This window comes from Chelon labrosus (assembly GCF_963514085.1).
Source record: "Chelon labrosus genome assembly, chromosome: 13".
In the NCBI taxonomy this organism is placed as follows: Eukaryota; Metazoa; Chordata; class Actinopteri; order Mugiliformes; family Mugilidae; genus Chelon; species Chelon labrosus.
In genome coordinates this window covers 8,721,785-8,736,161 of record NC_140346.1, presented here as the reverse complement: position 1 = coordinate 8,736,161, position 14,377 = coordinate 8,721,785, and the positions used below count along the sequence as shown (strand labels likewise).

The 14,377-nt window shown below is 41.8% G+C and overlaps 3 protein-coding genes across 3 annotated transcripts; all 3 read left to right on the top strand.

Annotated features, from left to right (window-relative positions):
* The first annotated feature begins 1,600 nt into the window (after positions 1 to 1,600).
* Positions 1,601 to 3,336, top strand: LOC311498328 (complement C1q-like protein 2). Its single transcript, XM_084558860.1, has 4 exons — positions 1,601 to 1,694; positions 1,920 to 2,027; positions 2,123 to 2,266; positions 2,366 to 3,336. The coding sequence occupies exons 1-4, from the start codon at positions 1,688 to 1,690 to the stop codon at positions 2,785 to 2,787; spliced, it is 681 nt and encodes a 226-aa protein (XP_084414986.1). The 5' UTR covers positions 1,601 to 1,687; the 3' UTR covers positions 2,788 to 3,336.
* A 579-nt stretch (positions 3,337 to 3,915) lies between these two features.
* Positions 3,916 to 5,374, top strand: LOC311498684 (complement C1q-like protein 2). The gene is made up of 4 exons (XM_084559384.1): positions 3,916 to 3,991; positions 4,085 to 4,186; positions 4,266 to 4,406; positions 4,493 to 5,374. Exons 1-4 carry the CDS (start codon positions 3,985 to 3,987, stop codon positions 4,921 to 4,923), a joined length of 681 nt encoding a protein of 226 aa, XP_084415510.1. The 5' UTR covers positions 3,916 to 3,984; the 3' UTR covers positions 4,924 to 5,374.
* Positions 5,375 to 10,397: 5,023 nt separating this feature from the next.
* cbln18 (cerebellin 18) lies at positions 10,398 to 13,194 on the top strand. The gene is made up of 7 exons (XM_084558428.1): positions 10,398 to 10,460; positions 11,551 to 11,653; positions 11,888 to 12,067; positions 12,153 to 12,311; positions 12,416 to 12,504; positions 12,597 to 12,677; positions 12,762 to 13,194. The coding sequence occupies exons 2-7, from the start codon at positions 11,551 to 11,553 to the stop codon at positions 12,888 to 12,890; spliced, it is 741 nt and encodes a 246-aa protein (XP_084414554.1). The 5' UTR covers positions 10,398 to 10,460; the 3' UTR covers positions 12,891 to 13,194.
* The last annotated feature ends 1,183 nt before the right edge of the window (positions 13,195 to 14,377 follow it).

The window sequence follows — 14,377 nt, the reverse complement described above, 5'->3', positions numbered from 1 at the left end:
ATATCATGCATACCCAGGATATAAAGGATGGACCGAGACCGAACTTTTCCAGAACCCCCGTAAGGTACGGCCATTCCACCTGGTCGAAAGCCTTCTCTGCGTCTAGACACAGGATGGTTTGCTTAGAAGATTTGTCCAAAGAATAATACATAATGTCCATAACGCGTCTAACATTGAAGAAGGAGTATCGATTTGAGATGAAACCTGTCTGATCAGTGTGAATGATGGATTCTATACACTTATTTAACCTATTTGCAAGTATTTTAGTGAATATCTTAAAATCTAGGTTGAGCATGGAAACTGGACGATATGATGAAGGCTCAGTTTCATCCCTGTCCTGTTTCAACAACAGCGAAATGTTAGCATCATACAAAGTTGGAGGGAGTCTTTCAGATTCCATTGAGTGGGAAAACATTCTATGTAAAATTGGAGTTATCTGATTTGCAAATTTCTTATAAAATTCAATGCCAAAACCATCCGGTCCCGGGCTTTTCCCGTTTTGCATCGATCTAATAGAATCTAATATTTCTTCTGGGGATATTTCTGCATTTAGGGCTTCACGTGAGGTGTCGTCTAGTTTTGGTGTGTTTAGGTCATTTAACCAATTATCCACATCACCTGTAGCTTTAGATCTATAAAGCTCCTCATAATATTCTTTGAAGCGAGAGTTTATCAGTTTAGGATCTGTTAAGATTACTCCAGAGTGAGATTTTATTTTGTGGATAGCCCTACTGGCCTGCTGTCCTCTGAGCTGGCGAGCCAAAAGTGTGTGAGGTTTGTCCCCAACCTCGAAATATTGCCTCCTAAGTCGCAGGAGCTGGTCACAAATCTGACGTGATAGGATCGTATTATACTCATATTTGAGATTCAGAATGTTATTCAGTGTTTGAGAGTTACCTGTGCTTCTATATAATGATTCTAATTGTGTGAGCTCAGAGTCAATTTCATCCAATCGTGTCTTGTTTGACTTCTTCAAAGCCGCCTCATATGCGATAATGTGGCCTCTCATGACAGCTTTAAGTGTCTCCCACAGGGTGGAATCAGAGACGTCTGAGGTATCATTATTCTCTAGGTATTCTGTGATTTTCACTGACATATTTTTACAAAATTTTTCGTCTGCTAACAAAGATGGGCGAAAACGCCATGAGGAGCGCTGTCCAGTTTTTTTTAAAATTGAGAGTAATGGAGGCTGGGGCATGGTCCAAAATCAAAATGTTATGGTAATTTGTCATATTCTTAAATTTGTCATATTCTTAAACACAATATACTGTACCTGGTCACTGGAACACCCTCAGTGTAGTGTACAATTTCTGTAAAAATAACCAGGTCTGTGAATCATGTTCGGTTGCTTATGAACACATGGAACACCTCATTGCAGTTGATAGGTGATACCCTTTTGGCATCAGTAACAAAACCCAGGAGAGTGTGTGCCTGCTCCTGTATGAATTTTAGACATGAGAGCCCCTAGCGATAAAAGAATAAATCTTCAGCTATAAAGTTGCTTATAAAGGCAAATGGGATGGACATTTAAAACAAAACAAAAACAAGGAGGAGCGACGTTTTAAGAGGTGGAATAAAACTGAAAGGGAGGGGCTCTGAGAAAATATATATCCACGGCACTTGTCTCAAGATCAGTCTACACACATTTCATCCTTCAAGAGCACTGTCATCATTTATCAGCATCAGCATGAGAGGTGAGACAAGATAGTGGCATATCTTTGGAACGGAGACGGCTGGAGATCACAGACAAGAATGACTTTTCAACTTAAACGTAGTGGATTTAGTCCAGTTTGAAGCTCTTGTATTTACTTGTCACAGAAAACTGAAAAAGGGAAAGAAATTACCACTGTTCAAAGTCATCTTATTGCAACAGACTTTATTCTGAGTTTTAGTAAAACATGCTCTTTTATTCCTTCCAGCTATTGTACTGCTGTGTCTGCTCCATGCAGTTTTCGGTCAGGTTACCAAATATTCCTGGCATGGACCTGCCCAGGACGTACGGGCTTCAGACCCTGATCTAAGCGCAGGTGAGGAGTGGTTCAACAAATGAATCTGCCCTTTCTGTCAACACCTAGTGTCCGCCTGCTCACATCTGCAACCTAATATATTAATGTGTGTTTAGCTGCGTGTCTTGCTGACCAGACGTCGTGTGGCTGCTGTCTAATGAAGAATAACATGAACTACATAGAGATGTACTTTAACATGAGCATTATAGAAATGAGACAGCAGCTGATGACAGCCCAGACAGGCCTCAACGATATGAGAGGTGAGTGAGTCACACAGGCCTGGAAACAGTGCAGATCATCGACAGATCCACTTCTTATTCCGCTAATCTGACATTTTTTCTCGTTCTTTGTACCTCCAGCCAGCCGCAGTGCCTTCTCCGTCGCTCTGAACAGTCAGAATTCTTTGGACTGCGTCGGACCTTTTAGTAATGACATTGTCATCGCCTACAAACACGTCTTCCTTAACTTGGGAAATGGCTACAATGTCCAAACCGGCGTCTTCACTGTTCCCCGCTCTGGCGTCTACAGCCTCGCCGTCACCGTCTACAGCAATAAAGCCAACTTGGCTTCCTGTGCCAGTCTGCAGGTCAACAGCAACATGGTGGCCAGGCTCAATGAACAACATGGTCTGGACTCTGAAGACAGCAACACCGTCGTTACGGCCGTGCAGCTGAAGGCCGGCGACCAGGTGACCGTGAACCTGCTCAAAGGGTGCAACGTCTGCGACGACATCAACCACTATAACACTTTCACTGGCTTCCTTTTGTATGCTACTAACTAAGTTAGCTAAGTGAGGCTGATCTGTTTGAATCTGCTAGATGAAACATTTCTGTGGTGACAGTCATGATCTATGACACTCTCACCCATTCTGACAAAATGCTCTCAGTCATATTCTATCAGCTGGATTCAACTTTTAAACTGAGTAAAATTAAAAAAATGTCGCTTTTTTCTTTTACCATCTTTGTGGTCTTGGTTGTAACAGTGCTTGATCTTTAGCTGCTTAAATAATGTGATATCAATTGTCTCTCAAACATAACAACAAAATAAACCAGATTTTTAAACAAACTGTCGGCATTATGGGTTTCTTTTGTTTCACTGTCGTTTTAAATAAAGTGAAGGTCCAATAATTAACCTGAGCTGGAATAAAAACAGATCACATGTAATAAAACTACAGAGGCCTCTAAATCATGGATGTTTGGGATTGTGTGGACTGGCTTGTGTCATTAATTGTCCTATGGACTATGAAGATAAACTGAAATGGATACCATTCAGTCCATAATAAATAAACTATGACTCCAATAAGGTACACATTGTTTTGTAGTTCCTATGTACAACAGTAATTAAATTCAGGACACACTATATCTGCAACTAAAGCACTGAAGAGGGTTTAAATAAGACGTTATCTGATCCATGTAGTATATCTGTATATCTATATTTTATTGCTTTATTTCATAGATGTTTTTACACATTTTTCTTTAACACCAAAAGAAAAATCATCAACAGATCAGTGCGATCAGCCAGTCTATTAAACTGAAAACTTTGACACGCCCAGATAAAAGCACTGCTTCGTAAGGCTGTCAGTGTCCAAAAAAATCATCGGCACAGAATTTGAAGTGTCACAAGGCTCTTCAAGTTTTGTTTGCAGATGAGACAGCGCTTGCACCTGGCTCAGGACAATAGATGATACCTGCAGCGCCTTGACAACAAAGCCCTGGGGCAAGGGCGTGTGTCTGCGAGATTTTAGAAAGAGAGAGCGCCAGGTGATGGTGATAAAACATCTCCAGTTATAAATAATATAAAGGCAAATGGGCCGGACGATTAATAAAAAAAAAAACAAGGTGGAGCGACGTCAGAAGGGGAGGAATAAAACTGAGGGGTAACAAGGGAGGAGCTCACAGAAAAATATATATCAACGAGTCTTCCTCTAGTGTTCCTCACAAGCTCCATCCTTCTGAAGCTGCCGTCATTTAGTGTCAGCATGAGAGGTGAGAATCAGTGCATTCACACACCAAACATGGATGCCATGTGAAGCTCTTTCTGGTTGTAGTGGTACCTGTCTTTTACTCTTTCCTCCCCAGCTGTTGTATTGCTGTGTCTGCTTCATGCAGCTCTTGGCTCCGAATATAACTGGGATGGACCCGTCCGCGTAGCGCCAGCACCTGATCCCAATGCAAACAACGGTGAGGAGCCACTGGCGCATAGTGAGTGTGTCTGTATTTATTCCCACCTGCAAGTGTATTCATGTGCCTTTGTGTTCAGCATGCGGCTCGGACGAGTTCTCCTGTGGTTGCTGCGCGATGCTGCGACAGGTGAACAAGATGAAGATGCACTTTAGCACAACCCTGACTGAGCTGGAGAAAGAAGTCACAAAGACAAACCAAACTCTCAACAATATGGAAGGTGAGTGGTGCATCTTCACAAAGCAGGAAGCCACACAGTTCTTGAGACAACACTTCTAACCCGTCGTCCTCCCTTTGCATTTCCAGCCAACCGCATTGCCTTCACCGTCTCTTTATACAGTGGTGAAAGCTTTATGTGCTACGGGCCCTTCGTCTTCGACAATATCATCACCTACAAACACGTCTTCCTTAACAAGGGTGGAGCCTACAACATGAACACTGGCGTCTTCACTGCTCCGCTCTCTGGAGTCTATAGCATCGCCCTCACCATCTACAGCGACGCTGGCTCTCCTGGTAACAAGCTGGCAGCCTGTGCCACTCTGCAGGTCAACGGCCAAGTAGTGGCCGGAGCCAAAGAACAGAATACAATGGACCAAGAGGACAGTGCCACTATAGCTGTGGCCCTGCAGCTGAAGGCCGGAGACAAGGTGGCTGTCAACTTAACCAAAGGCTGCTTCCTTTGCGATGACAGCAACTATAACACTTTCAGTGCCTTTCTGCTTTATGCTACTCCGTAAGTTAGGGTGGCTGTTTTCCTATTAACTCGTGTCCCGCTAACAAGGTTAGAGTCTGCTAGATGAAATCTTTTTCTGGTGCCTGGTAGAGCCCTCATCTCTGCTCTTTTTGGGGGAAGCCCAGTTATAAACCCACCACATGTGGATTCAACTTGTGCAGTAAACCCGAACTCATGAATATCATCTTTCTGTAACAACATATATGAGATATGTAGGCTTAGCACCCAAGTACCTTTAAAACTACAAGAACTTAAATCAAGAATTTAAACAACGTATTTGACCTTACGGTTGATTTCAACTGAAAGGATGTGTGTCTACACTGCTACACTGTTGTCAAAATAAAAGTTTTGAAACGTTACCCTTATGCTGCTGAGCATTTTTTATGTAATCATGATACTTCATGAAACTCTCTGTATGAACGTCCTTACAGAATATTATGAGGTGCAATTAAACCATATCACCAGCCAGGTGACTATAATATTGAGATCTAATACGATGCATACAACACAATAGGATACATGTGTTAATATTTAATAAGATGGTCATTTTATGTCATGTTTACCACATGTAATTCAACATGCAATTCGAAGTTTCTGTAACAAGAAGTTGTTTTATGGGGTGGGGTTGTTAGGAGTCACTTGTATTACTGCATTATCTTAGCTTAGGTTAGCTAATGGCTGCGTAAAGTTAAACTATTTTACTCCCCTGAGTTCAGTATTAACCCCAGTAGCATAATCTCAGTGGTGTAGATGCTAGTCAACTACAGCACATATTGCAAGAGCAGGACAGCGGTAGCTAGCCTGTGTGGTTCATCTGCTTCAAGGCTATGTAGGTAATTCAAATTTCATAACTTTGTGTAACCTACGCTTTTATCAAAAGGGTTGTAGTGTGGCCTGGATTAATTGTTGGCTGTTAAGAGTTAGTAGTTGGGTTTAGGCCAGACAGACTGGTTGACATGTAACATACAGATCGGTTGTCAGTGCACAGAGATCAGTGTTGTCAGACATAGCAGATGGTTTTCAGCACAAAAGCCGTTCAAAAACTACCAAAATGGATCCAAAACCAGCCAAAATATAGTACTTTAACCACCCAGATTGCTTACTCTAGAGTCGTCTATCATAAAAAAGCAAAGCAGTGAAAGGATAGAAATCTTCCAGCAGCATATAGCCGCAGCCAAACACCACGATTACTCACATCTGGCTACTGTGAAGCCATTTAGATGGAGCATCTCCACTCTTACCTGCAAAATAAAATTTAAAACTTCCCAATCTGGCAATACTGACAGTGGTATTCCTCACTAGCATGGCTACTATTTGTGGATCTGAAAAGCAAAACATTACGGCAGTATTATTTTTACCTGGCTACTAAATAGATTTAATAGGTTATAGGTAAAAATCGATGTCCAGCCGTCGATTGGAGTTCATTGGTCGATGCTGGGAGACTCAAGGGTCATGACTGAGGACAGATGAGTCAAACGTTTTCTACGTATATTGCATGTTCTATTGCAGGCAAAGAGGACATGTGTGACATGATATTGTCATTTCTAAACTATTTATTTTATAAACCTATAGGTTTATTCAGTCAACTAATTCTGATGGTTTTCTTTTGTACTGCTATTATACATTAAAGTCTACTGTGCCACTTGATTTCCTCCAAAATGGGACGGAGAGGAGATGTGTAGTGTGCTGGTCAATAGACACAAATCTCTATGATAAACTCTCAGTGGTCAAGTTGCAGTGTAGGTAATGCAGGAGCAAACAGTGTGTCTGACACTCTTAAAAGCTGAGCAGCCCAGCTACAACCTTGCCAGACATTTATCAAGCATTTTTAAGAAGCGGTTTTAAGTTTTTAGGATTTAAAAAAATCTTTAAAAATACAAAATGTGTGTGTGTGGGATAAATAAAACAACTGGGACAATTGGCATAAAATTACATTCAGAATGAAATGTTATTGCCATTTAATATTTTTATTTAAAAAAAGTAAATACTCAACATAAATATTTCTGAAGAGGTACAAAATAAAATGAAATATCTATCATTCATTCATGTGTCATCCATCACTGTCCATCTTGATGGACCTAACTAATAGTAATAATAAGGCTTAATGAAACTGAAGCTGAATTGACAGTACATTCCTCGGCCCACTTTAACACATCAAAAATGAAAAAGATATTGTTTTGCATTAATGTACGTAACTATGTATTAAGCTGCCATAACATTACGACCACCTGCCTAATATTGTGTAGGTCCACCCTTTTGCTGGGACACCAGCCCTGACTGACAGATGCTTGCTGGGATTGAGTTCTGGAGATTCAGGAGGCCAAATTAACACCTTGGTCTCATTGTTGTGTTCCTCAAATCATTCCTGAACAATTTCTAATTTGTGACAGCTCTGTACATTATTCTGGTGGAAGAGGTGCTACTACCATCAGGGAATATCGGCTCCATTAAAAGGTGTTCATGGCCTGCAACAATTATCAAAGATCACAGTGCCTCCTTACAACAACACACAACACAAGCACATGGCCATCCAAATGATGTAAAGAAAACATGATTCATCAGAAAAGGCCGCCTTCTTCCAGTGCAGTTCTCACGTGGACTGGGGTCAGCATCAAAGTGGCTCAAATCCTTCTACTTGCTCATTTTACCTGTCTCTGCGTCGACTTCGAGGACAAAATGTTTATTTACGGCCTAATATATACCACCCACTGACAGGTGTCATGAAAACCAGTGGTGTTTATGCTATTGCTGATCAGTATTTGGATACATGATGTTACATTAAACACAATTAATAAATTGACAGTCCCTCACTGTGGGTAACCTTTTATTATTTTTCTCCATATAGGGTTGTAATATCATTTGCACAAACAGCAGTGGGATCTGTAAAACTTCAGGGAAATAGGAAACTTCAAGGAAATAAGTTGGTGTTTTACCCCGAAGAAAAGCTTAAACCTCAGAAAGCAGTCCTAACGCTGATTTTCTGGCTGGCCTCATCACTCTGAATGAGACATTTTCTCCTCCATATCAAGCAATCTCCAACAGACCATTAAGCAGTAATTCAAATCTCTGGGCTGAAATCACATCTGAGGTCAGGACACGGCACATGACGTGTCAGTCCTCTCCCATGCTGCTATGTGCGGTCTGGGCCATTTTGAAGGGATGTGTGCAAAGCAGCCATAAAACACCTGATACACTGTGGTCTCCATCTAGCAGATAAGAGAAGAGGAACAGAGACAATGTGAGAAGAACCAGGTTAGCTGACTGGAGACTCCATGCACGCAGGTGGCTAACACAATACCACAGACAATGGACCGTCCCAGGAGAGAGGACAACTTTAAAAGCAGCGGTCAGCACGGGAAACGCCCTGTTATCTAATAGGACCACAGAAACAACAATAAGGTCATAAAAACCATTAGAGATGAATGACAGTGTTGTGTTTGGGTTGACATATGTATATGTGAATACATTACTAACATGGCATTGTCCATCAAAATAACATTGTATGTAACATTTATTTGTACGAACTCTCCAGTCTATAAAAACAAACTGCAGTAGTAAGGGATGTCATTTTCTCTACAGAGTTGACATGCCTCCCCCAAGTAGGTATCTTTTCTAACTCGACTCCTTGTAACCATGTTTTACACAATACAATACAAATGCATAGTTGCATTTCAGCTTATTGCCAATGGCAGCAAGCTAACCAGGTCACAATGACACTGTCAACACAGTGGGTTTATGTGGCATGTTAACATGCTAACATATGCGTGGAGTACAATTTAGCATCATCATCTAGACAGTTCCCTACAAACCACCGCTTTAAAAGAGACAAGTCACTTACTGATCTAGTCCCATTACTTTACAATAAGATTTTTTTTGCTCCATAAAGGTTTTGTGTCGACTTTCCCAACGGTGTCATGCCAATAAGAAATGGCAGCAGGAGAGCCAATATGCATGTGCAGTTAGCCGCAGAATACCGAAGCAAATTCGGAAGCTAGAATACTTTTGTTGTCTGGTCCCTGGGATATATGCACAATTAGCACTTAAATCACTCACTTTTCTTCTCCTTGGTGGTGTTGAAGGCAAAGAGTGATGACTGCAGGTGTGTTTTTGAACCTCACTTCCAGATATCCAATCAGTGTCCCCCTGTGTCACATTGTCAGTCATTTGAACCTTTGCTCTTTACTCGACTAATTGTGCACAGGGAGTGTCTCCGCAGACCCCTTGTAAATGCAATGCAAGGGCTTTCATAGGCTCAAATACCATTTGGTGGTGACAGATGGTGATTTGACAGACATGTATTTAAATGATATTCATCTAGACGGCCACTTTTGATGCCGGTGGCAAAGTCATTAGTCTGTAGGTACAACATTTGGTGACAAACCTGAAACACTGGACATTCCCAGGACTTGCTGATGGTGATGGTTGAAAAGTCAAGGGATCAGCAAATATCTATCAGAACATCCAGCAGCTACTAAAAAAACATTAGCCTCACGGTTTTACTTTAAGGAAAGAAGGATTCAAGACGGACTCAACAACAGTGCAAGGTCGCCATCCCTAGTCCATGCTAGCACGGCTGAGGATGTACTTCTATCATCTTGATAACTTCTATCATCTTGATAACTTCTATTGTCAACGGATATTATTCTTCACTGTATAACCCATTTACACACTGGAACATGGAGGCAACAACAGCACTGCTGTCCGCCAACAAATTAATCTACAACAACCGAAGACCTACGAGCCAAAATGTATCAACCCGGTTAAGGATGTCTCCAAGCTTCTTTGTTCAATTTGTTCAAACAGCCTGGATGTTTTATTGCTGAGTGCATTGCTGAAAAAACAACAATAAAAGAACAGATGAACGATAGTGACACCTAGTCATTCTTGGAACCGGCTTTGAGACGTATTACTGAATAGACTTTGCCTCATAACACCTGATCATTTCATTGATATTATTATGGAGTGTGTCCGGTAGCTATCACATATCTCAGTCCATGATAAACCCTAATCAATATATCTTGGTTTCCAACAATATCTGAAGAGAGGATGATTTTGGGAACACACAGTATCACTTCTCCTTTACTTCTTCCTCAGCATGAGAACCAGGAGATCTACGCCCTAATTGATGGATTGATAAAACTTCTTGCATTTCAGAGCAGCTGACGTCCTTTGGAAGGACGGCAACCAGACACTGCTGTCCTAATAAGTGGTATTATGGTCCAAACAACAGAGTGGAAGGAGATGCCTTGCTGTCATTTCACACTAAAGGAAGACAATCTCACTGTATCATGTTACCATGGACATTCGTGGCTGGCTTTGTGGGGGGAACTGTGTCAGCGTTTGGCTGGGAAACCCACGTGCGTGCGCCCGCATGTGGGGAGGTGGGTGGAGCCGACCGCCGCTCACCTCCTCGCGGGGTGGATCACCTGAAGTGTATCAATAAGAAGCTAAACCCATCCCCTGCTTTAAACTCTCAGTTTCACAAACTCACAAGGGCTTGACATAATCTTTCAGAGCAAGGAGAGGGAGGAACAAAAAACAGTAAGTTTTATGTTTCTATCCTTACACACAGCTCGCAACTGAATCGATGCAAAGAAATAAGAAGATAGTGTAAAATGAACATTGGTCACACTGGCTTATAGCTGCTAACCAATGACACTGCAAAGATAAAGACAGTGATGTACTGTGTAAAAGATTGTACTTTTTAAAATTAAGAAACAGCATGTGGTCATGAGACAAAAAGTTATTGTAGAGCTTGAGACCATTTTTTAAATGTAATGTGCTCAGTTACCTTTTAAGCACAGTAAACAGGTAGATGCACGTGTATTTGTTAAAGACAGTGCTGTTATCTACATGTTTTACTACTCTCTGTGATTGACTGATTGGTTTATTATTGTATGTTCTAATTTAAACCTGCGTTATTATTACCACTAGGGCAACAAACTAACCTACATGTGGCTTATAAATTAGCTTAAGCTCTGATTTGGCCCAGACAAATATCTAGAAACTAGATAACTTGGTATCTAGTTTAGCTAACTTGTTGCTGTGTCGCTGGGCAGATAACGTACCTAAACTAGCCCTGAATTGATTATATTATCAAAATAGGCTACTAAACATAGATGTTACACGTTACAGTCGTAAGCATTAAATCTGTGAAATGTTCACTTGAATTTTAGATCAATACCAGGCTAAACTCTGTTAAAAAATGTATGTTTAGGTCACGTAAACCCCTGATCCATTAGTATTTAGATGAATGCAGCATCATTTTAAACAGGTCACACGTTGAATCTAAGGTACTTGTTTTTTTAAATCTGTGCTTACTGTGTTGTTGTTGGCTGCAAATACAAGTGCTCATTCTTAAAGGGTATTTGCAGACAGAGACCCCAAAACAGTTGGCTAAAAGTGACTGAATAGTCTGAATAGAGTTCCCAGTCTATAGAAAGTCTCTTGAATGTTTGCTTTATACAGAAACATCTAATAAAACTGCTTAAAAATCCAGATTTTCTCATTTAAATACGAACCTCTGGAGTCCCAACGAGTGATATCAAAGACGTCTAATGACTGATTTAAATTAAAAATTGTTAAAATGCATGCAAGTCAAATGTGGTTATGTTGAATGTGTATTTTTCAGATGGTTGTATTACCGGTTTTGTTCCTGTTGGGGTCCCTGTTTCTCTGCGGCCGTGTGGAGGCCCTGTCCTCCTCCACCGCTGACATGCTGAAACAGGCTGCACGTAAGCTGCACACAAACTGTCACATGTGACTCCTTTCATTGCTCAATAATATGCAAATGTATTTCATTCTCGTGGACTGCGTTATGCTGCTGCGGATATCCTGGGAATTCTCTGCAACCCAAATATGCGCCGCTTAAACTTTAACTCAGTCCGATGAGTCAGCTGGGCCAGCCTGTTCACAAGCTGACACAGTTGAACCAATATTCCTTTTTCTTTTCTCACCTCTTCTTTCAGTTCAGTGGAAGGGACCGCTGACCTGTGACAAGTGGGACTGCAATTGCACTTTCACCCGCCAGCGTGGCTGCTGCTGTGCCGCCCAAGAAATGCACCAAGTAGAAGAGGAAACCTTCATGAGGGTTATGCATTTGTGGCACGATGTCATGTCACTGAATAAAAGAGTAAAGACGCTCACAGGTGAACAAACTTTATTAGAAAGTCTTTTGTGGGCACTGAGCTTTTTTGTAAAGTGCATGTCTTTACGTGTTTCTATTACTCTCAGATAACAGCAAGGTTGCCTTCAAGGCCACCATGAACCCAAACGTCGGCATCACCATTAGTGGATCTACTGAACGTTGCTTTGGCCCGTTCAACACTAACGCACCAATCCCCTTCGGCATTGTCACTCTTAACGATGGCAATGGATATAACCCCTCCTTGGGTAGGAAACACACACACACACACACTCATAAGCAGTAAACTAAGATGACTAATGAAAGCTGTGCCCACACCGCAGTCCCACTAACTCTTCACCTCCCTCTCCAGGTGTCTTCACCGCCATCCGTGCTGGTGTTTATGTCTTTTCTTTCACGACCTACTCAGCCGTGGAAGAGAATGGACGCCTCTACCATAAAGTAAACCGACCAGACTGAAACCAGAATTCGTCACTTCGTTTACCTGCACAGCAACATTTGCATCACCGGCTTGTGTTTTGTTGTATCTGTAGGTGCAGCTGATGAAGAACGGGGTGCTGGCGGTCAGTGTGTGGGAGAACAACCGAGAGGATTGCGAAGACAGTGCGTCTCAGGTAAGACGTGAGAAGAGATCGGGTAGCAGCTCAGATCCTGTAACGGCCGCGTGGACCGTGCTCACTGTGTGTCTCTTTTCTCAGACCGTGACACTGGCGATGCAGAAAGGTGACCAGGTCTACCTGGAACTGATGTCCGGGAGGAAGCTCTGCTCAGAGCTGCAGTACAATATCTTTACTGGTTACATATTGTACCCCTACAATGAGGAGTAACACACCATCTGGATAATCTTAAACCTTCCAGATCCAGGCCCTTCAATGAATCCATTTGTCCTCACACAGCTAGTGGTCTCTGCTTCACGTTGGACCAACCAGACGTAGGTTTGTGTGGGACAGGTCCTATAGCTTCAGAACCCCTGCAGTAGATATAATGTCTGTTGTTCACACGTGATCATATGTAAAGAAACACACACATGCGTGTTTGGAAATATTTGCGTCACAGCAACAGTGGCGGCCTGTGTCAAGAGAAAGTGTGAAATTGTTTTGATTTGGTCATAATAAAAGACAGGGAACGTGAGTGTTATTTTTAAATGTCCACGCACACACGCACACACATGGTCCATGAATGGAAATAGGTAGCGGTAAAAGGAACGATGATGGATGGTCGCAACACTGCTGCTGCTTCTGCTGTTAATATTTGGCCGATGACCATGTGGCGTTACACTGTAAACAAGTGCCTTTCATGGAAGCTCATTACAAAAGAATATAAACCACTGCCAGTCTAAGTAAATTCTTTCAGCTGGACAAACACATGCTGTAAGAGCGGGTGTACTCACGGTGAGAGTTTAGACATACCAGTCATTCCAGCAGAAAGCCTGAGGTAGCAGGAAGCCCTGGCTTGTGATTATACGTTGTTTCTTTAAAGGGCCCGTTTGGCATCATGACGTTTACTTGCTTCAGTTGAGACGCCGCTCAAACATTTGGGTCCACACACAGTTTGGACTTACTTTTCGCTAATTTGGCTGTTTACTAAAACTTTATGGCTGTATAACGAATATGGGCCAAACAGGCAGACTTTTAGTTTTAGTTTGGAGGTATTCATAGCCAAATATGATGAAAGATTTATCAACTGCAGCAACTTGTTACACGGCCCCTTATTTACAGGAGCTGAGAAGTGACTGGATAATTGACTATAGCTTTATCGTGGACAGATGTTGGATATTCCTTAAATATTTCTTCATCATTCAGGCGTTCATGATCATGAGCTGATTCCAAGTATGGCTTTAGCATTCAGAAACGTCACTCTTAATGTGGTTGTAGTAAAAAAAAAAAAAAAATAAAAAATCCATCAGAGAGATAGCAAAGACATTAGGGGTGGATATCAACGGTTTGGTACAAGGGCAACTGAACTTGTTTGAGTATTTTTAAAGATGCATTTCCATCATGCAAGTGGCTTTTCAGTCCTACAAGACTGGTAGGGAGTTTAGGTTTTTAAGGTCTGTTAACAGCCAGATATTCACCTGCAAAACAGATGAATTAGTTTCGATTAACTGTCCTTTTTTTTTGACAATTGGTGGTGCTGCACTGAATGCTGGTGAAACAGTCCACCTTTCCTGTTTTGTTCCCCTCCAGAAAATGCCTCCGTTGACCTAAGCTCCACACAAGTCTCTTAGAACAGGAGAAGCTGCTTGGATGAGTGCTGGAACGTCTTCCAGTTGCTGTTGTTTTAGCTGTAGGACATCTGAGGAAAAAACAGACTG